At 62.2% G+C, this 21,072-nt stretch overlaps 1 protein-coding gene across 3 annotated transcripts in view; it reads left to right on the top strand.

The window, feature by feature from the left end:
• The window catches only part of LOC128773861 (serine/threonine-protein phosphatase 2A regulatory subunit B'' subunit beta-like), a 35,507-nt gene that overhangs the window by 1,831 nt on the left and 12,604 nt on the right, over positions 1-21,072 (top strand). The window contains exon 1 of one of the 3 annotated variants that reach the window (XM_053891851.1): positions 13,559-15,428. The exons of 1 other annotated variant lie outside the window; for it this stretch is intronic. In XM_053891851.1, the coding sequence (XP_053747826.1) occupies positions 14,685-15,428 (744 nt within the window). In that variant the 5' untranslated portion in view covers positions 13,559-14,684. Of the gene's footprint in view, positions 1-13,558; positions 15,435-21,072 lie in introns of those variants that run through there. One more of the 3 variants, XM_053891850.1, reaches the window with a different exon arrangement.

Raw genomic sequence — 21,072 nt, 5'->3', positions numbered from 1 at the left:
CTTCCCAGAAAGTCCGTCTCCAAGGACACGGGAAGCAGTCTCCAAGGCAGAGCTAGAGACCGCGTGGCTTATCTCTACACCTGCAGGCCCCCCTCCCCACCATCCCTTGAGCTCTGGCCCAGTTCCCTGCCCCCCTGAACTGCACGGCCTCAGGGCTCTAGAGCATTTTGCCCGAATCGCTCGTTTTCTGAAGCAGTGGGATGTGTGACAAGGGCCAGAGCTCAGAAAGCTTACTCTAATGGGGACAGTCTTATCCGTCCCCAGCATGGCATTCGTAGTCCCCGGGATTGCTGAGGTCCCCAGCATGGCATTCGTAGTCCCCGGGATTGCTGAGGTCCCCGACGTGGCATTCGTAGTCCCTGGGATTGCTGAGGTCCCTGGCGTGGCATTCGTAGTCCCCGGGATTGCTGAGGTCCCCGACATGGCATTCGTAGTCCCCGGGATTGCTGAGGTCCCTGGCGTGGCATTCGTAGTCCCCGGGATTGCTGAGGTCCCCAACATGCCATTCGTAGTCCCCGGGATTGCTGAGGTCCCCGGCATGCCATTCGTAGTCCCCGGGATTGCTGAGGTCCCCGGCGTGGCATTCGTAGTCCCCGGGATTGCTGAGGTCCCTGGCGTGGCATTCGTAGTCCCCGGGATTGCTGAGGTCCCCGGCATGCCATTCGTAGTCCCCGGGATTGCTGAGGTCCCTGGCGTGGCATTCGTAGTCCCCGGGATTGCTGAGGTCCCTGGCGTGGCATTCGTAGTCCCCGGGATTGCTGAGGTCCCCGACGTGGCATTCGTAGTCCCCGGGATTGCTGAGGTCCCCGACGTGGCATTCGTAGTCCCCGGGATTGCTGAGGTCCCCGGCGTGGCATTCGTAGTCACCGAGGTACCTGAGGTCCCCGACGTGGCATTCGTAGTCCCCGGGTTTGCTGAGGTCCCCGACATGGCATTCGTAGTCCCCGGGATTGCTGAGGTCCCCGACATGGCATTCGTAGTCCCCGGGATTGCTGAGGTCCCCGACGTGGCATTCGTAGTCCCCGGGATTGCTGAGGTCCCCAACATGGCATTCGTAGTCCCCGGGATTGCTGAGGTCCCTGGCGTGGCATTCGTAGTCCCCGGGTTTGCTGAGGTCCCCGACGTGGCATTCGTAGTCCCCGGGATTGCTGAGGTCCCCGACGTGGCATTTGTAGTCCCTGGGTTTGCTGAGGTCCCCAATGTGGCATTCAGAGTCCCCGGGATTGCTGAGGTCCCCGACGTGGCATTCGTAGTCACCGGGATACCTAAGGTCCCCAACATGGCATTCGTATTCCCCAGGATCGCTGAGGTCCTCAGAGTGGCATTTTCAGTGTCCGGGAATGTGAGCTCGTACTACGTGAACTGCCCGCTTTGTGTTTCGGTACGTTGCGGTCATAAAGCCCAACACCACTCAGAAGTGAATTCTTGTATTTTGTGACCGTGTGACCTTGTGTGAACGCTCTTAGGGCTGAAGGTATCGGCAGGTCAGCCCTGCCCGAGGAGGGCCACTTGGGTGAACAGGACGTATTTCTGTAGGGCAACCAACGAGGCACAGACAAGTGGGGATTAAGTTCCTCGGGTGCTCGAAGCAGGGAGAGCTTGGTTGTCTCCACTGGGAGAAATTGCAGGAACCGAGGGGACTCGGGGAAATCACTGGATTTAGTGGGAAGGGGCGAAGGGCGGGAGTTGCAGGAAGGAAGTTCAGACGGGCGACCCGACGAGCGTCCGTCCTGCCCGGCGGCCTGAGCGGGCTGACAGCAGAGGGCCTGCGGATGAGAGCCGGGACCCCGTGGCTGTGCGCCTGAGGGGTTGGCCGGGACGCAGGGCTCTGGGCTGGGACGCGCGCTTGCCTCCACCGCTGGCTGCACGGGCGTCTGAAACGTGTGCGTGCCGTGGGGGCGGGGTGTGCCCAGGACCCTAGGGGCGGGATGCTGGGAGCGGCTGGCAGGTGTGTGGACCTGCAGGGAGTCTGGGCGCAGGAGGGGTCACGGAGGGTCTGGCAGGTCCGCACGCCGGAGTCACAGAGGTCGGCGGGAACCGCTCGCGGAGGCCCGGTGGAGATAGTTTCCTCCTCTGGTTCGCGGTTTCCGTGACCGGCGCAGGGAGTGGTTTTGAGGGAGAGCGGAATGCTTTTCTCCCCAAGAATTTTCAGAAAGTAGTGACGATCTCGTGCGGGATTTGAAGTTGGCTTTAAACGCGTCTTCGCGTATTTGGAATTTTATGGACCGTATCCGTTGAATTTCGAGAACGAGTTACCCGAGAGGGCCCATCTTTTTACTGGGTCCCGATGGTAAGGCCCCTTCCCATAGTCCCCATCAGCGCATCGCGTCAGGCCGCGGTTACAGAGAGAGACCCGATGTCCGGCCGCGGGCGGGCAGGGCACGGAGGGCTGGTGCTCGGGGCTCTGAGGCACAGATTCTCACCGCGGAGAAACCCTTCCCACGGGCACAGACACACGACGGCTGACCGCGAGCCCTTTGCAGCCCAGCGGCTTGGGTTCCGCAGCTGGGAGGGAGGGGCGGGAGGAGCGCGGACCGTGGAAACGACACACGGCAGCCCGGACGCGCACGGAGTGCTGGGTGGCCGTGTGCGTGACCCGCCCAGGGACGCCCGCTAGACACAGATGGCGCCGTGTGTTCGGCCGACGTGTTACGTGAGAGGGGCACTGGGCACGTCTTGCCGGCTCTACGTGGGCAAAGCGGGGTCCTGAGCAGGAAGGGCTCCGTGCGTCCGTCACCCGCGATCCCAGCCAGCACGTCTGTGCCGCTCAGAACACTGACTGCGTCTGAGGAAGCCCTTTTGAAGGGAAGCCAGAGCGTAACGTGAACGGGCTGTTTGTTTACCTACGTCCTCTCCCAGCGACAAAGCCCAGGAGACGCAGGTCGAGGTGCCGCCCGTCCTGTGGGGCTGGTGGGCGCGGCTGCCACGTGCAAAGGACACGGCACAGTGAGGACGGCAGCTGAGGGCCCAGCTTGCCCAGTGACTGGCTGAGAGCTCCTCCGGCCCCTCCGGGGGGCGTGCGTCCCAGTAACCTCCTGCCGCCCTATTTTATTTAAAGTATATATTTTTTTTTATCTCGGAAAGAGGAGAGCGTCAGTGGGCAGAGGGGCCGAGGGAGAGAGAGCTGAGCTCTGAGGCCGACACAGGCCTCGATCCCATGACCCTGAGACCGTGACCTGAGCCAGAAGCAAGAGTCGGTTGCTGCACCCGCTGCTGAGCCCCCCCGGAGCCCCCCAGTAACCTTGTGCCACTTTAATTCGCGATTCGTAGAGGAAACGACGTGTCCTGAGATGAGCACCTGAATCGCACGGAGGACGGCCTAGTTCTCCGTCTCGTCCCGGAGTGTTTTCAGCGCACACGGCTGAGAAAGGAGTCACTCCTCACCCCTGGAGGACTTCAGTCGCAGCCGTGCCAACGTGCTCGCTGATGGCACGCTTCTGCCTGCCACAGACGCCGCTGAGTAAATTGGTGGCTGTAAAACCTACAGCCACATGTCAGATGTTTGATGCTTTAAAAACGTTCTTAAAACATCAAGAGCGCTTCCTGCGAAACACAGTTTGTGCCACACTCTTCCTTCCTTCCTCAAAAGTCTTTTCCCCCAGAAACGGTAATTAACTTCAGAAAAACGTTCATGCATAAAATGCCCTAAGAAGAGGCCTAATTTGTTTCTTAAAAAGCTAATAGGGAGCGGATAAGAGTCCTGTGAGGTTTGGGGCGCCCGGGTGGCTCAGCGGGTTAAACATCTTGGTTTTGGCTCAGGTCATGATCCCGCGGTTCACGAGTTGGAGCCCCACATGGGGCTTGACGCGGACAGGGCAGAGCCTGCCTGGGATTCTCTCTCCTCCTCTCTCTGCTCCTCTGCCACTCGCTGTCTGTGTCTCTCTCAAAATAAATAAACTTTAGGGCGCCTGGGTGGCTCAGTCGGTTAAGCGTCCGACTTCAGCTCAGGTCACGATCTCGCGGTCCGCGAGTTCGAGCCCCGCGTCGGGCTCTGTGTGGACAGCTCAGAGCCTGGAGCCTGTTTCAGACTCTGTGTCTCCCTCTCCCTGACCCTCCCCCGTTCATGCTTTGTCTCTCTGTCTCAAAAATAAATAAACGTTAAAAAAAAAAATTAAAAAAAATTAATAAACTTAAAAAAAAAAGAGCCCTGTGAGGCTCAGGTGGCAGACAGGCGGGCAGGTCTTGGACTGTGCACGCGGATCCCAGGACCCTTCCCTCCACAGCCCCAGGGGCAGGTCCAGCCTGGGACCTGGTTGTACCTGGGAGCGGGTCCTCCGGGGAGCAGGCCCGGCAGGCGTCACTCCCCTCCACGGTGCCGCCCGAGGACCACGGGACTCAGAGAGGTGTGGACACGCCGGGTGTCCCGTCCCCACAGGGACCTTCACTTACTTGTCTGCAGCCCCGAAGGATGTGCTCGCCCCTCAAGGAGAAGGTGATGATGCAGACTGAACGGCGGTTGGAAGCAGTGGCCCCCAGCGCTGGTGCCCTTCACGGTCACGTCTGCGTTGTGTTGCCGATGCCGTCCCCCCCCGTGGAGCCCCTCCTGATCCGAGACCTGGGGGAGCGGTTCAGCAGCGCCTGGGCTCGTGGCCGGGCCCTCAGTCTTTATGAACGAAGGGTCCTGTGTGTCCAGCCGGCTCTCGTGGTGCCTGCTGCACCCCACCCATCGCTTCCTCCCTCCCCACGCTGCCCCTTTGCTTTCCCCACACCCCTGCACTGCAGGGCTCGCCCTGGCTGACCCGCGCTCCCTGGTCACCCTGCGGGCCTCTCCTGGGCTGTCACTGAGGCCCTCCTTCCCACAGGCTGGTGGCCCCTGGAGCTGCCCTAACGGAGACCAGTGAGCAGCTCAAAACCACAGGAGTGAACCCCCCAGCTCTGGAGACCAGAAGGCTGAGACCCAGGCGGGGCGGGACCACGCTCCCTCCGGAGGCTCCTTCCTGCCTCTTCCAGCTTCTGGGGCTCCAGGCGCCCCTGGGCTCGTGGCCGCGTCCCTCCCGTCTCTGCCTCGGCGTCACGGGGCTTCTCCTCTGCGTGTGTGTCCCTCTTCTGTCTCTTACAAGGACACCTGCCGTTGGATTCAGGGTCCCCCTCATCCAGGGTGAGCCCACCTCAGATCCTTCACTTAATCTCCTCTGCAAAGACCCTATTGCCGAATAAGGCGCCCTTCTGAGGTTCTGGGTGCGGGGTCCCTGCCCCCTCCCACTCCCGTCTCTCACCCCACCCGTGGACATCTGACGGGACGTGCTTGGCAGGTTTATTTTCTTAGCCTGTCTTCCCCAGCTGACTGTAAGCTCCAGCAGGGCACTGGTTTTATCCTTCTGCTCCCTGCTCCTTCCCCGGGGCCTGGACACAGAGCACGGTGCCCACAAATGGCTGTGGCGTGCAGGCACGTGCAGAGGGTCACGCCAGATTGCCCGGCTGGAGCCCGTGGCACCCGTGCGAATATAGGAGTAGAGACGGCAGAGAGAGAAAGGGAGATTAATTCACAAGTGAGCCTTGTTGCAGCGGCTTCCGGGGCACGACGGTCAAGGTACAGAACCCTCTGTCCTCCAGGTTCCCACGAGTCGGGGCCACGAGCACCCACCCACCCGTGGCTGCTTTGGAGAACCTCGCGTCCTGCGCCTGCTTTGGTGGAGCACGGGCCGTGGACGTGCTGGTCCTTGGCGTGTGTGTCGGCGCTCGGTCTCTTCATTGCGCCGCTGGCCTCCCGTGCGTGCGTCCGCCACGGGCTGTTCGTCATTCCGTATCGACGGGTCCCGCGGTCGCGTCCGCTCTTTGCTGTGAGTGACGCTGCGGGGAATGTTCGCGTCTGGGTCTCTGTGGACACGCGTTTTCACTTCTCGTGGACGGGGCCTGCGGACTCGTGTGGGAAGTCCGTGTCCCCTCCACGACAGAGCCAAAAGCGCTTCTGCAAGCCGTCCGGTCCCGTGCGCGTGCGGGTTCTTGCCAGGGTCCGGTGCGCGTGCGGGTTCCCGCCACGGGTCCGGTGCGCGTGCACGTCCTCGTGTCCGCCAGCGTGTGTGCGTGCAGGTTCTCGCACTTCTGCGTCCCCGCCGGCACCGCGAGTCCTGAGACGTTTTGTTTCAGCCGCTGGGGCCAATGTGTTGTGCCTCGCGGTTTCATTTGCGCGCTTACCTCTGCTTTCCGGTGAAGGTGAGCGAGTTTTCAGCGGCCCTTTCGCCGACGTGAAGCCTCTGTTCCAGTCTTTTCCCTGCTTTCAAAATCGGGGTACCTTTTAATTACTGAGTTGGAAGAGCTCTTTCTATATAACCTGGATGCGAGTCCTTTGTAAGATCCGTGTTTTCCAGGAAATAAGGTGCAGGGGCTCCGTGAGGAGGGAGGGTGCAGGGGTCCATGAGGAGGGGAGGTGCAGGGGTTCCATGAGGAGGGGTGCAGGATGTCCATGAAGAGGTGGGTGCAGGGTGTCCATGAGGAGGGGGGTGCGGGTGCAGGGGCTCCGCGAGGAGGGGTCCAGGGGTCCGTGGCGGGGGGGCTGCTGTCCTGAGGCTCCCGGAAGGCACCTGCATGGCTGTCTCGCTTCCCAGGCTGACGCCTTGGCCGGGGATGCGTGTGTGACCGTGTACCTGGGCTCTCCCCCGCCACCAGGGACGCTGCCTGCATGTGCATCAGGACAGCTTAGTGTCCCCTGCGGCTCGCAGCCGACCTCCCTCGTGTGCCTGTCACCTTTTGAGGGCCCGCCCCCTCCCGGCACCTGCAGAGACGCTGCAGAGGGAGCAGGACCACCGTGCCCGATGGGGGCCGGGTCTTGAATGGGCGGTGCTCCTCCATGTAGGACCCTCAAAACTCCCTTCCGCTGCGGAGACCCCCACCCCCCAGCCTGCTCCCCAGCGCAGCCAGTGTTTCAGTGTTTCGGCAACACCTGCGTCCTCCCGCAGCTGTGTTCTGAACGGTTGCCCTGGGACACAGATCACGGGCGGTCTCCCCAGTGTCCCCTGCACGGTTGTCATGTCCTTGCTGCGTTGTGTGGAGGTACCACGGCCTGTCCCCGGGTGGCTCCCCCTGTGCTCAGCGTCACGATGAGCTCTGCCGAGGACATCTGCAAACGAGTTTTGTGCGGACCCGTGTCTTCCTTCGTTTCTCTCAGGTTCGTACCGAACGTGGAAATACTGGGTTTCGTGGGAGATGCACACGTCAGGTTTGAAAAAACTGCCAGACTGTTTTCCAAAGTGGTTGCGGCGTTTTACATCCCGCAAGGGAGGACCCAGGGCTCTGGTTCCTGCATTTCCTCAGCAGCCCTGGGTATCGCCAGGGATTCTTAACACGCTTTCTGGAACGTGGGCGTGTTGGGTCTCACTGCTTCCTTGTCCTGTCCTGTTTCCAGTAGGCTCCGCGCCCAGCTGGGAGCCCAGTGTGGGGCTTAAAGTCACAATCCTGAGATCAAGACCTGAGCCAGAGTCCAGAGTCGGACACTTACCTGACTGACCCCCCCTCCCCCCAGGAGCCCCACCGTGGTTTTCACACATGCTTCCTAAAACCTAACGGTGTTGAGCATCTCTCCATAGGCGGTTTGTTGGTTTCTTTCTTTTGGTTTTGGGTTGTGTGTCTTTGCTGACCTGTTGATTCAAATCTTTTACCTGTTTTCTCTTCATTAGGCTCTGAGTTGTATTGTTAGTGTTCTCTGTGTGTGTGTATACTACTCCCGTAAGAGGCTGAGGATTTGCGAAGTCTGCAGCCCTGTGACTTTCTCTTTTTACTCTTGTCTTTGAAGCAGAAAAGTTTGTAATGTTCGCAAAGTACAATTTATCGATTATTTTCTTTTTGTCCCAAAAAGGGCAGACTGTAATCTAAGCACTCTTTGCGAGACTCGGCTCAAAAAGATTTTGTCCTGTTTCTGTTAGAAGTTTCATAGGTTTTTTTTATTTTTTAAAGTTTGTTTATTTATTTTGAGACACAGTGCATGTAAGCAGGGGAGGGGCGGAAAGAGAGCACCCCAAGCAGGCTCCGTGCTATCAGCCCAGCCCCCGCCTCGGGCCCCGTCTCACCTGAGCCGAGATCAAGAGTCGGACACTTAACCCATCGAGCTGCTCAGGCCCCAAATTTTGCCTTTAACTTAGATTTATGGTCCGTTTCGAGTTAGTTTTTATGTGTTGCTCTATGTAAGTTTATGGGGTTTTTTTTGGTGTTTTTTTTTTTTTTTTGAGTGCCTGGTTATTGCAACAACATTTTTGAAAAGACAATTGTTTTTCCTTGAATTGTTCTGGACTTTGCCCACAGGCAGTTGGCACAGATGGCTGCATGTTTCTGGAGCGTCTTGTGATGCGTGGATGCAAACGTGTGTTTATTCACACGTGGCCCGCCCGGGTGCCGGCCGCTGGCCAGCGAGCGGGAGGTCCGGCCTCCAGCTTTGGTCCAGGTTGTGGTGGAAACCCCTTGTCAGTACTCGCGTGAAGAGGCTGATGAGATGTTCGTGGGGCCTGGCTGCTGTTTGGTCACCGGGTGAGAGTTGGGGCCTGTCTGCTTTTGGGTCACCCGGTGAGAGTTGGGGGCTGTCTGCTCTTTGGGTCACTTGGGGAGAGTTGGGGACCGTCTGCTGTTTGGGTCCCTTGGGGAGAGTTGGAGGACTGTGTGCTGTTGGGGTCACCCGGTGAGAGTTGAGGGCTGTCTGCTGTTTGGGGTCACCTGGTGAGAGTAGGGGACTGGCGGTGTTTGGGTCACCTTGGGAGAGTTGGGGGCTGTGTGCTGTTGGGGTCACTTGGTGAGAGTTGGGGACCATCTGCTGTTTGGGTCACTTGGTGAGAGTTGGGGACTGTGTGCTGTTGGGGTCACCTGGTGAGAGTTGGGGGCTGGCTGCTCATTGGGTCACTTGGTGAGAGTGGGGGACTGTGTGCTGTTGGGGTCACCCGGTGAGAGTTGGGGGCTGTCTGCTGTTAGGGTCACCCGGTGAGAGTTGGGGGCTGTCTGCTGTTGGGGTCACCTGGTGAGAGTTGGGGCCTGTCTGCTTTTGGGTCACTTGGTGAGAGTGGGGGCTGTCTGCTGTTGGGATCACTTGGTGACAGTGGGGGGCTGTGTGCTGTTGGGGTCACCCGGTGAGACTAGGGGACTGGCGGTGTTTGGGTCACCTGGGGAGAGTTGGGGGCTGTGTGCTGTTGGGGTCACCTGGTGAGAGTTGGGGACTGGCTGCTCATTGGGTCACTTGGTGAGAGTGGGGGACTGTGTGCTGTTGGGGTCACCCGGTGAGAGTTGGGGGCTGTCTGCTGTTAGGGTCACCCGGTGAGAGTTGGGGGCTGTCTGCTGTTGGGGTCACCTGGTGAGAGTTGGGGCCTGTCTGCTTTTGGATCACTTGGTGAGAGTTGGGGGCTGTCTGCTGTTGGGATCACTTGGTGACAGTGGGGGGCTGTGTGCTGTTGGGGTCACCCGGTGAGACTAGGGGACTGGCGGTGTTTGGGTCACCTGGGGAGAGTTGGGGGCTGTGTGCTGTTGGGGTCACTTGGTGAGAGTGGGGGGCTGTGTGCTGTTGGGGTCACCCGGTGAGACTTGGGGCCTGTCTGCTTTTGGTTCACTTGGTGAGAGTTGGGGGCTGTCTGCTCTTTGGGTCACTTGGTGAGAGTCGGGAGCTCTCTGCTTTTGGGTCACCTGGTGAGAGTTGAGGGCTGTGTGCTGTTGGGGTCACCTGGTGAGAGTAGGGGACTGGCGGTGTTTGGGTCACTTGGTGAGAGTGGGGGACTGTGTGCTTTTGGGGTCACCTGGTGAGAGTTGGGGGCTGTCTGCTGTTGGGGTCACCTGGTGAGAGTCGGGGACTGTCTGCTATTGGGGTCACCTGGTGAGAGCGGGGGACTGTGTGCTGTTGCGGTCATCCAGTGAGAGTTGGGGGCTGTCTGCCATTGGGGTCACCTGTTGAGAGTTGGGGGCTGTCTGCTGTTTGGTCACCTGGTGAGAGTTGGGGGCTATCTGCTGTTTGGGTCACTTGGTAAGAGTTGGGGGCTGTGTGCTGTTGGGGTCACCTGGTGAGAGTCGGGGGCTGTCTTCTGTTGGGGTCACCTGGTGAGAGTCGGGGGCTGTCTGCTGTTGGGGTCACTTGGGGAGAGTTGGCTGTCTGCTGTTTGGGTCACTTCATGAGAGTTGGGGGCTGTCTGCTTTTGGGTCACTTCGTGAGAGTTGGGGACCGTCTGCTGTTTGGGTCACTTGGTGAGACTTGGGGACTTTCTGCTGTTGGGGTCACTTCGTGAGAGTTGGGGGCTGTCTGCTTTTGGGTCACTTGGTGAGAGTTGGGGACCATCTGCTGTTGGGGTCACTTGGTGAGAGTTGGGGGCTGTCTGCTGTTTGGGTCACTTGGTGTGAGTGGGGGACTGTGTGCTGTTGAGGTCACCCGGTGAGAGTTGCGGGCTGTCTGTTGTTGGGGTCACTTGGTGAGAGTTGGAGACCGTCTGCTGTTTGGGTCACTTGGTGAGACTTGGGGACTTTCTGCTGCTGGGGTCACTTCGTGAGAGTTGGGGACCGTCTGCTTTTGGGTCACTTGGTGAGAGTTGGGGACCATCTGCTGTTGGGGTCACTTGATGAGAGTCGGGACCTGTCTGCTGTTGGGGTCACCCGGTGAGAGTTGGGGACCGTCTGCTGTTGGGGTCACTTGGTGAGAGTTGGGGGCCATCTGCTGTTGGGGTTACCTGGTGAGAGTTGGGGCCTGTCTGCTCTTTGGGTCACTTGGTGAGAGTTGGGGACCATCTGCTCTTTGGGTCACTTGGTGAGAGTCGGGGGCTGTGTGCTGTTGGGGTCACCTGGGGAGAGTCGGGGCCTGTCTGCTGTTGGGGTCACCCAGTGAGAGTTGGGGCCTGTCTGCTTTTGGGTCACTTGGTGAGAGTGGGGGGCTGTGTGCTGTTGGGGTCACCCGGTGAGAGTTGGGGGTGGTCTGCCATTGGGGTCACCTGTTGAGAGTCGGGGGCTGTCTGCTGATTGGTCACCTGGTGAGAGTCGGGGCCTGTCTGCTCTTTGGGTCACTTGGTGAGAGTTGGGGGCTGTGTGCTGTTGGGGTCACCTGGGGAGAGTCGGGGCCTGTCTGCTGTTGGGGTCACCCAGTGAGAGTTGGGGCCTGTCTGCTTTTGGGTCACCTGGTGAGAGTGGGGGGCCTGTCTGCTTTTGGGTCACCTGGTGAGAGTGGGGGGCCTGTCTGCTTTTGGGGTCACCTGGTGAGAGTTGGGGGCTGTGTGCTGTTGGGGTCACTTGGTGAGAGTCGGGGACCGTCTGCTCTTTGGGTCACTTGGTGAGAGTCGGGGACCGTCTGCTGTTGGGGTCACCTGGGGAGAGTCGGGGTGCTGCAGTCTTGACTCTGCTGGTCCTTGGGGGCCCGTGGGCATGAGCACCTGTCATTTCTTGAGGGCTCTGTGACCCCGTCAGCAGGGGTTCTCGGGAGGGGCGCAGGTCTTCCCGGTTTGTATCAGCTGTTGCAAGGATGCCTCTCCCTGCCTTTGTGATGCGATTGTCTCAGTGACACTCTGAGTTGTCACAGGTGCTGGGTGCAGAGACTACTGTTTTGCCCAGTGATCTCCACGAGATTAGATGAGGATCCTCTCTACCTGGGGGGGGGGGGGGGGGGGCAGGGGTCATACTGTGTGTGAATAGATAGTCGTCCACCTGGGCCTGATTGCTCTGGCTGGGGTGTGCGGGAGGAGGGGGGGTCTTGTCGGGGAGCAGCGGGGGTGCAGCGGGGTGGATGTCCGCTGGGGTCAAGGGTGAAGTTAGTCCGGTGTCTTCACAGAGGCCGTGTCCCGGTGGGAGAGGTTCCCTTATGTTCCTGGTAAGGGGGGATGTTTAAAGTGAGCCGGCTTTGGATCCGGTCCTTTTCTTAAGATGCCGAGAGTAGTAATGGGGGGTTACTCTTCCTCTCTGCCTGCCTCCCTCCTTCTCCCTGCCTCCCTCTCCCTCCCCGTCTCCCCTTCCTCTCTTTCTGTCTCCTCTCACTCCATCAGGCCCTCTGACCCCCAGGCCTTCCCTGCCTCCCTCTCTCTCCCTCCCTCCCTCCCTCTTTCTGTCTCTCCCCCCTCCCTCCCTCCCTCCCTCCCTCCCTCCTGGTCTCCCTCAGTCTCTCCCTCCCTCCATCCCTCTTCCTTTCTCCCCTCTTTTTGCCCCTCCTTCTCTCACTCCTCCCTCCCTCCCTCCCTCTCCCTGTCTTCTGTCTCTTTGCCCCTGCCTCTCTCCCTCACTTCTCCTCTGTCCCCTTCCTTCCGTGTGTCTGTCTCTGTCATAAGTACCTTTGAAACTTTGAAGAACTGTTGAACTTTCCCTGATATTTATTTACAAGTCAACAAGTGAGTAAAAGCTTCCTTTTTTTTTTTTTTTTTTTTTAATTTATTTGGAATAAAACTTGTGGTTTATGTAGCAAGATTTTCCTGGACCTGCTCAGGTCTGTTTCACGTTTTACGCACTGGCTCACGCTAATGCTGCTGATACACTTGTAGTTGGGTCACCGCAGGATTTTTATTTATTGACTCCTTTGTATAATTTTTTCAGAGAGAGTCCAGTAGGGGAGGGGCAGAGAGCGCGTGGGAATCGTAAGCAGGCTGCACCCTGAGCTCTCGTGGGGTCCAGCCAGGACCCTGGGACCAAGTCCTGAGCTGAAACCAAGAGTCGGACCCTCAACCAGCTGGGCCGCCCCGGTCCCTGCGTCACTGCTCACGCGTGAAGGAGAAAGCCTGGAGAGCTTCACCTCCGTGGTGGAGGTTCACAGACCTTGCTGACTCCGCCCGCGGTCCCTGAGCAGTTTCCGGGTTCCCCGGCTTTGCCGCCGGCCGCCGTGACGTCACCGTTGCTGCCGTTGGCTCGGCTGCGTGGACGCAGCTCCCCAGACTTGGAGACTAAGTGGGTGGCGCCCGGGGGGCTCAGTCGGTGGAGCGTCCCACCTCGGCCCACGTGGCGATGTGACAGTCGGTGGGTTCGAGGCCCGCGTCGCGCTGTGCGCTGACGGCTCGGAGCCTGGAGCCTGCTTGCGATTCTGTGTGTGTAGGTCTCTGCCCCCCCCCCCCCCCCCCCCCCCCCCCCCCGCTCGCGTTCTCTCTTTCTCAGAAATCAACGTTAAAAAACTTAAAAAAAAAAAAAAAAAAAAAAAAAAAACCAGGGGCGCCTGGGTGGCTCAGTCGGTTAAGCGGCCGACTTCGGCTCAGGTCAGGATCTCGTGTGATCTCGCGTGAGTTCGAGCCCCGCGTCGGGCTCTGTGCTGACAGCTCAGAGCCTGGAGCCTGTTTCAGATTCTGTGTCTCCCTCTCTCTGCCCCTCCCCTGTTCATGCTCTGTCTCTCTGTCTCAAAAACAAATAAACGTTAAAAAAAAAAAATTAAAAAAAAAAAAAACCAACAACAAAGAAAGGAAGAAAGGAGCACTTTGGCTGCGCTCACCGCCCTCTGCTGGTGCCCTTGGGAGCAGCTCCCTTGGGCCGTTCTGCGTCTGTGGCCAGTGGCCCCCGCGTGTGCTCCGCGTGGGCTCCAGCCGGCCACCCCGCGTGTGCACGGCCGGGCTGTTCCAGGCAGGGAGAGGGCTCCCGCGTGCCGTGGCGAACGCCCTCCGGTCCGCAGCAGTGAAGTGTGGCCACCGCCCCAGCCCGGGGCCCAGGGCCGGGGAGGGACATCCACCTTGCGTCCTTCCTCGAGCGCAAGTGACCTGGGGGTTGGGGGCAGCAGGGCAGGGCCCGCTCGTGCTCGCTACACAAGTCGCAGCTCTTCCTGAAGGTGTGCAGGGACCCAGGGCAGCGGAGTAAGATCGGCAGGTGGGGCCCCACTGCACTCTGACCTGTGACTGGTTCCTGGGTCTGGTCGTTCCAGGGGCGCGGGGCTCGCGGGACCTACCTGCGAGTGGCACCTGGGTCTGGGTGTGCACGGAGCGGTGCAAGCCCTGTCCTGCGGCCTCACGCACCTGCCCCAGGTCGTGCAGCGCCCGCTTTCCTCTGCTGGTTGGCACACACGGCCCTGGTCGGCCTGTCCGGGGGACCTCAGAGCGCTTGGCGGGGATCCGTGACATTCAGGAAGCGGGGCAGATGGATGCACCAGGGCGGACGCAGAAGAGGAGGACCCCAGAGGCGGACGTGCCTCCCCAACAGCAGTTGGAACCGGGAGGGGGGCAGGGGTGCTTCGAGACACGCTCTGCAAGGCTACGCCCCCCCCCCCACGGCCTCCGTGATGTGACCTGTTGCGAAAGGCGTGTAGGGACTCTGTGTGCATGTAGGGGCACGGCAGGGGTGAGGGTGTCCGGGGGTCCCCGCTCCGGGCCCCGTGCGGGTGTCCGGGGGACCCTGTTGTGGGCCCGTCTTCTGTGCTTTCCGCCCACAGCAGAACCTCACTCTCAGTTGCATCCGGCTCAGGTCACGATCTCTCGGTTCATGAGTTCGAGCCCCGCGTGGGGCTCTGGTTGACAGCTCAGAATCTGGATCCTGCTTCGGATTGTGTGTCTCATCTCTGTCTGCCCCTCCCCTGCTCTTAAGCTTGCTGGCCCTTCCCCCTCTCCACGTCTGTGTGTGTGTGTCTCCCTCTCTCTCTCTCAAAAATAAGTAAACTGCGAAAAATTCTGAAAAAGAAGTTACACTGTGTGTTCTACGTAACCTACGTCATATTCTACGTGATTTTCCTCGTGAAGGGTGGCAGGAAAGCTATAAAATCCTGCCTCTTTCCCGCGCCCGTTGGTGAACAGGCAGAGTCACAGGACCCTCTCCCTTTTGTCTTCTGGGCTCTTAAGGGCAGAGTCGGGATGTGGCAGGGCCGACCCGTGTTTTCGGCTGGATTTCAGGGAGGGCGCAGCCGCTCTGGGCTCCCGGGCACCAGGCAGGGCCGCGGAGCAAGCTTGGAACAGGCTGTCTGGTGTCGGGGACAGGGAGCGCCCGTGCCAGCCCTCCCCGCCTGTGCTCAGGAGCTGGCGGCTCCCCAGGTCACTTCACGTGTCTGCCCGGAGGCTCTGTGCACCCCCACTCCCGGAACCAGCAGGGCTGTCCCCCAGATCTCGCCTTCCCGACCTGTTTGCTCGCCACGGGACGGGGGCCGCGCGGGGAGCTGGCTCCCGCCAGGCGCTCCCTGCCGTGCGGCCGGCCACCAGCCGCCAGCCACCGGCCCGCGGGGAGGAGCAGCAGGGCGCCCCCTCCCCCTCCCGCGGCCATGTGCCCTCCTCAGCCTGTGGAATGCGGGCGGCCCCGGGCCGGCCCCCAGAGCGCCTGGCCGGCCACGCATGGAGCGCCCTGAGCCCGGCCGCCCAGACCGTCCCGCCGGGCGCAGCCGCTACCCCGAGCCCGCCGGCCCCGGCCCGGCCCAGCCCCGAGAGCGAGAGCGAGAGCGCGGCGTGTGGCCCGGCCCCCGGCGGCCCGTGCGAGCCGACATGCGGCTCAGGGAGCTGTCCCTGCGCCAGGACCCCGACCTGAGGCAGGAGCTGGCCTCGCTGGCCCGCGGCTGTGACTTCGTGCTGCCCTCCCGCTTCAAGAAGAGGCTGAAGGCCTTCCGGCAGGTGCAGGTGGGGTGCGCCTGGGCCCTCGCTGGGGGGCCGCTCCGGGGCAGGGGCAGGCGGGCCGAGGGCTGGGGGGCCGCTCCGGGGCAGGGGAAGGCGGGCCGAGGGCTGGGGGGCCGCTCCGGGGCAGGGGCAGGCGTACCGGGGCTGGGGGGGCCGCTCCCGGGCAGGAGCAGGCGGGCCGAGGGCTGGGGGCCGCTCTGGGGCAGGGGTAGGCGGGCCGAGGGCTGGGGGGCCGCTCCGGGGCAGGGGCAGGCGGGCCGAGGGCTGGGGGGCTGCTCCGGGGCAGGGGCAGGCGGGCCGAGGGCTGGGGGGCCGCTCCGGGGCAGGGGTAGGCGGGCCGAGGCCTGGGGGGCCGCTCCGGGGCAGGAGCAGGCAGACCGGGGCTGGGGGGGCCGCTCCGGGGCAGGCGGGGTGCGTCTGCGCCCTCACCGGGCCGCGCAGACCAGGGGCCGTGCCACAGGCGGGGTCTCACCTGCCGTCCCTCGCTGGTGCCTCCCAGCGCGACCAGAGGTCCCGATTGCCGGGGGAGCCTTCTTCCCGCGGAGCCCCGCCTTGGCTTGCCTGAGGTTCTGGCGGGTTGGGTGTGTGCAGCCAGGACGCGCCCCGGAGCCGGGCTGCGGAGCCGGGCTGGGAGCGTCCATCGACCCTCTTTCACTCCAGCTGCTGGCTGGCACCCTTCCTGGTGCACACAGGAAACGGCTGGTGAGAGGGGAGCTTTGCCTGCCTTGTCCCCAGGTCCTGCCCCTCTGTGCTCCGGCCCCAGTTCCCTCCCGGGCTCTGGGGAGATAGTCGCGCCCCGCACCGGCCAGAGCGGGCGCCCGGCGGGCGTGAGGAACCAGGCGGCTTGGGAACTGCACGACCGTCGCACAGACTCACGACGCTCACGGGCGCTCGGACGGAAAGGCCTGTCCTTCTGTCTGCGTGTGCGTGAATCCTGTGAGGCCAGCGCGTCCTTTCCACGTCGGGCTTTCCGGGACCCCCATGCTCTAACTTGAGGGTGTTTCTGCAGCCTCTCGCCCTGTAGTGCCGGGGGTTGGGGAGGCTGTAGGTACCCGCGGGGCTCCGCTCCCCCTCTCTCCCCCCACAGGCCTTGCACCTGGCTTCCTGGCACCCCATGAAACACTCGCGTTTTCCCTGCAGCCGACAAGTTAGCTCCGGGAACGTAGGGTGCAGGGATAAAAATTGACCCCGAATCGCACAGTGCGTTTGGGGAGACAAGGGCCGGCCTTGTGTGGATGTTGTAACTGGAGTATTCTTTAGGGTCCCGTCCCCGCGGGTACACGACTCCTGGGTTGTCTCTGACCTCCGTGTTCAGGTTCCCAGATTTTGTGCAGACCCGATCACGGTTGCACGCCTGTTCCTTGTGTTTAAGGACAGGGGGTTGGAGTCTTTATGACCGCGAAAGTGATTTCCTTTCATGCACCGGGAGACGGACGTTCGGTGGTTAACGTGTCTCACGCGTGGTTCACGAGGGTGTCGGTGGTTTTCGAAGGCGTCACGGCGGTGGGGCGGCGACTGGCTGTGAAGGGCTCAGAGGACACAGTTGCGTTAGCGGAGCTGCTGATCTCACGCGCATCGGCGCTGGGGAGACCGGGTCTCCTCTAACGGCTAAGTGTTTCACGGTACAGATGATCTATTTCGACGGTGTTTTGCAGGGATGACCATGTATATCGGGTAAAGCGGGTGTTCCCCAAGGTGTGTGGGGGGTGAATCGGGGTGTCTCTCGTGGGGGAGAGGCGGGGGGGTTCTCCAGGCTTCTTTCAGCCCACAGTGTCTCAGTGTGGATGTGGACGTGGCCCTGGGCGGGTCAGCACGTGGCCCTGGTGGACTGGGGCCGTGGGCCTGGTGGGGGCTGTGATGAGGGGAGGGAGGTGCTCTGAGCGGTGGCGCATGGGAGGAAGGGAGAAAGGGGGAGGGTGGACTGCATGGGGGGCATGGGATGGGGCGGATGGCAGAGCCTGTGGGGTAGGGACTAGGGCGGACAGGACAGCCTGGGGGGGATGCTGGGAGGCTGGGGGAGGGGGGGGGAATGAGACTAGGGGAGACCTGGGGTGTGGGAGGAGAGGAAAGCTGGGGAGAGGAGGTGAGATGAGGGGACAGGTGGAGGAGGGGAGATGAGGGGACAGGTGGGGGGGAGGGGGGATGAGGGGAGTGGTGGGGGAGGGAGGATGAGATTAGGACAGAGATGGGGGAGGGAAGGGGGGAGGTGGGGAAGGGGGGAGGATTAGGGACAGCAGTGGGGGAGGGGAGGTTAGGGGAAGGGTGGGGGCGGGGGAGGGGGAGATTAGGGGGGAGGTGGGGGAGGGGGAGATTAGGACAGCACTGGGGAGGGGAGGTGAGATTAGGGGAAAGGTGGGGAGAGGAGGGGAGATTAGGGGAGATATTAGGGGAGAGGTGGGGAGGGTTGATGAGATTAGGAGAGAGATGGGGAGGGGAGGGGGAGATTAGGGGAGAGGTGGGGAAGGGGGAGATTAGGACAGCAGTGGGGAGGGGAGGTGAGATTAGGGGACAGACGGGGAGGGGAGGGGAGAGATGGGGAGGGGAGGGGAGATTAGAGGAGGGGAGGCGAGATTAGAGGAGAGGTGTGGAGGGGGGAAGGGAGGGGAGATTAGGGGAGAGGTGGGGGTAGGGGTGGTGAGATTAGGGGAGAGATGGGGAGGGGAGATTTGGGGACAGGTGGGGGAAGAGGAGGATGAGATTAGGGGAGAGAGGGGAGATTAGCGGATAGATGGGGAGGGGAGGGGAGGTTAGGGGAGAAGTGGGGAGGGGAGAGGAGATTAGGGGAGAGGTGGGTGGAGGGAGAATGAGATTAGGAGATAGATGGGGGAAGGGGAGGGGAGTGATGGGGAGGGGAGGGGAGGTTAGGGGAGAGGTGGGGAGGGGGAGAGGTAGGGAGGGGAGAGGAGTTAGGGGATAGGTGGGAGAGGGAGAATGAGATTAGGGGAGATGTGGGGGGAGAGGGAGGGGAGATTAGGGGAGGGAGGGGAGTATAGAGGAGAGGTGGGGATGGGAGATTAGAGGAGAGTAGTGGAGATTAGGGGAGAGGTGGGGAGGGGGAGGGGAGATTTGAGGAGGCGAGGAGAGATTAGGGGAGAGGTGAGGAGGGAACGTGAGATTAGGGTAGAGGTGGAGAGGGGAGATTAGGGGAGACGTCGGGGGAGGGGAGATTAGGGGTGAGGTGGGGGAGGGGAGGATGAAATTTTGGGAGACATTGGGGGAGGGGAGATTAGGGGTGAGGTGGGGAGGGGAGGATGAGATTAGGGGAAATGTGGGGGAGGGTGGTGAGATTAGGGTTGAGGGAAGGGGAAATTATTGGAGAGGTGGGGAGGGGAGGAGAGGTTAGGGGAGAGGTGAGGGGGGAGAGATTAGTGGAGGGGAGGGGAGATTAGGGGAGAGGTGGGGGAAGGGAGATTAGGGGAGCGGTGGGGAGGGGAGGTTAGGGGAAGGGTGGGGCGGGGGAGGGGAGATTAGGGGGGAAGTGGGGAAGGGGGACATTAGGACAGCACTGGGGAGGGGAGGTGAGATTAGGGGACAGATGGGGAGAGGAGGGGAGATTAGGGGAGAGATTGTTAGGGGAGAGGTGGGGGAGGGTTGATGAGATTAGGAGAGAGATGGGGAGGGGAGGGGAGATTAGGGGAGAGGTGGGAAGGGGGAGATTAGGACAGCAGTGGGGAGGGGAGGGGAGATTAGGGGACAGATGGAGAGGGGAGGGGAGAGATAGGGGAGGGGAGGGGAGATTAGAGGAGGGGAGGCGAGATTAGGGGAGAGGTGGGGAGGGAAAGTGAGATTAGGGGAGAGGTGGAGAGGGGAGATTAGGGGAGACTTCGGGGAGGGGAGATTAGGGGTGAAGTGGGGAGGGGAGGATGAGATTAGGGGAAATGTGGGGGAGGGTGGTGAGATTAGGGTTGAGGGAAGGGGAAATTATTGGAGAGGTGGGGAGGGGAGGTTAGAGGAGAGGTGAGGGGGAGAGATTAGTGGAGGGGAGGGGAGATTAGGGAGAGGTGGGGGAATGGAGATTAGGGGAGCGGTGGGGAGGGGAGGGGAGGTTAGGGGAAAAGTGGGGAGGGTGGTGAGATAAGGGTTGAGGGGAGGGGAGATTATTGAAGAGGTAGGGAGGGGAGGGGAGATTAGGGGAGCGGTGGGGAGGGAGGTTAAGGGAGAGGTGGGGACAGAGAGAAGGCGGAGGGTGTGGTGGAGAGAGGGACTCGGGTGACGGCTGTGCCGCTCGCTCCATGTGCCCCTGGACGGGGGGCCAGAGGGCTGTGTGGACCGTGGCCGCGTGTCCTTGCCCTGAGCTCGCTGTGGCCCTCAGCTGAGTGGCACACACGTGCCTGCCCCCTGCCTGCCCGTCCTCCTGGGGTTCCTCCTGTGTAGCCTTCTGCACATCCAGACTGCAGATGCTCCCCTCTGTGTCCCTCTCACCGCCCCCCCCCCCCCCCCCCCCCCGCCCAGGGCAGGTGCCCCTGCCCAATCCAGGACCCGAGCTGTCATCCCCCCCGCGGAGAATCCCCCTGCCAGCCTGGCCCCCGGCTCCTGGGGCCCCCGCTGTTCTACGGTGTGGCACCACCCGTCCCGGCCGGCCTCCCCGCGGGGCCCTCGTGCGGGCACACAGGCCCCGCACGGTGCCGCGTGCGACCTCCGGGGTCGCCGTCCCCCAGGGATGCCCCGTGAGGTGAGCTGATCTCTCCTCCGCCTGCTGGCGGCTGGCCTCTGTGCTCCTGCCGTCCCAGACGCGAGCCGGGCCACAAGCTGAGCAGGGCCACGGTGCCACGCGGGGCTCGCCCCCTTGATGCCTGTTCACTGGGCCGGGAGTGGACCGTGAGCCTCCCCGTGCGCCCTCCTCCCTGCCACGCCCTGGCATCCACACATGGCGGTGTTGCGGCCTCGTCCCCACCGCGCTCCGGGCCCCATGGGCGTCATGGCTCCAGTCCCTTGGCAGTCCGGTGTCCAGCCCGCCCCCACCAGCGCCCCGACGCGGACAGCAGAACCCCCTGACGTGGGGAGAGCGTGGCACACCCCATCCCGTGTTGGGGTCACTAACGCTCCTGTTTTAAACACTGAGCCCGAGTCCCGTTTGTGCGTCCGGCACGTGGCCTGCAGTCCTGTTGGTGAGCCCCCCGCCAGCTGGCGGGCGGGGGCTGGCTCGTGGCCCGCGGGGCCCTCTTGGCCCGGCCACGGCGTCCGAGGGGGGTGCCGGCTCGCGTGCATTCCCGGGGCGAGGGTCCGCCCTGCGGTGCCACGGGGCTGAGCCCCCCGTGCCTGGCGTGGCTCAGCCTGCCCTTCTCTCGTGTCCCGTCACGTCGGACGTCCCAGCCCTCGACCCCCTGAGCACCTGAGGCCGGGTGGTCGGAGCAGACGCGGCCGCGGAGACACGGCGCCCACGCCTTCCGCGGGAGACGCCGTTGTCCTCCAGAGGGGCCGCACGGGCGTCGACAGGGCCCCCGGTGCGCCCGCGTGGACAGCCATCCACGGGCAGCCATCCACGGGCAGCCATCCGCTCTGTGGCTCTGGGGCTGCGCGGGGGGTCAGTGCCCACGGACCGACGTAGCTGCGTGGGGGAGGCGTTCTCTCTCTCTCGCTCTCGCTCTCACTCTCGCTCTCTCGCTCACGACCTCTGACCCTACCTCCTCTCTTCCTCCCT

This window comes from Panthera pardus, unplaced genomic scaffold, assembly GCF_024362965.1.
Source record: "Panthera pardus isolate Hobbes unplaced genomic scaffold, ASM2436296v1 HiC_scaffold_27, whole genome shotgun sequence".
In the NCBI taxonomy this organism is placed as follows: Eukaryota; Metazoa; Chordata; class Mammalia; order Carnivora; family Felidae; genus Panthera; species Panthera pardus.
The sequence above is the reverse complement of the archived record's forward strand: the minus strand, read 5'-3'. Positions and strand labels throughout refer to the sequence as shown.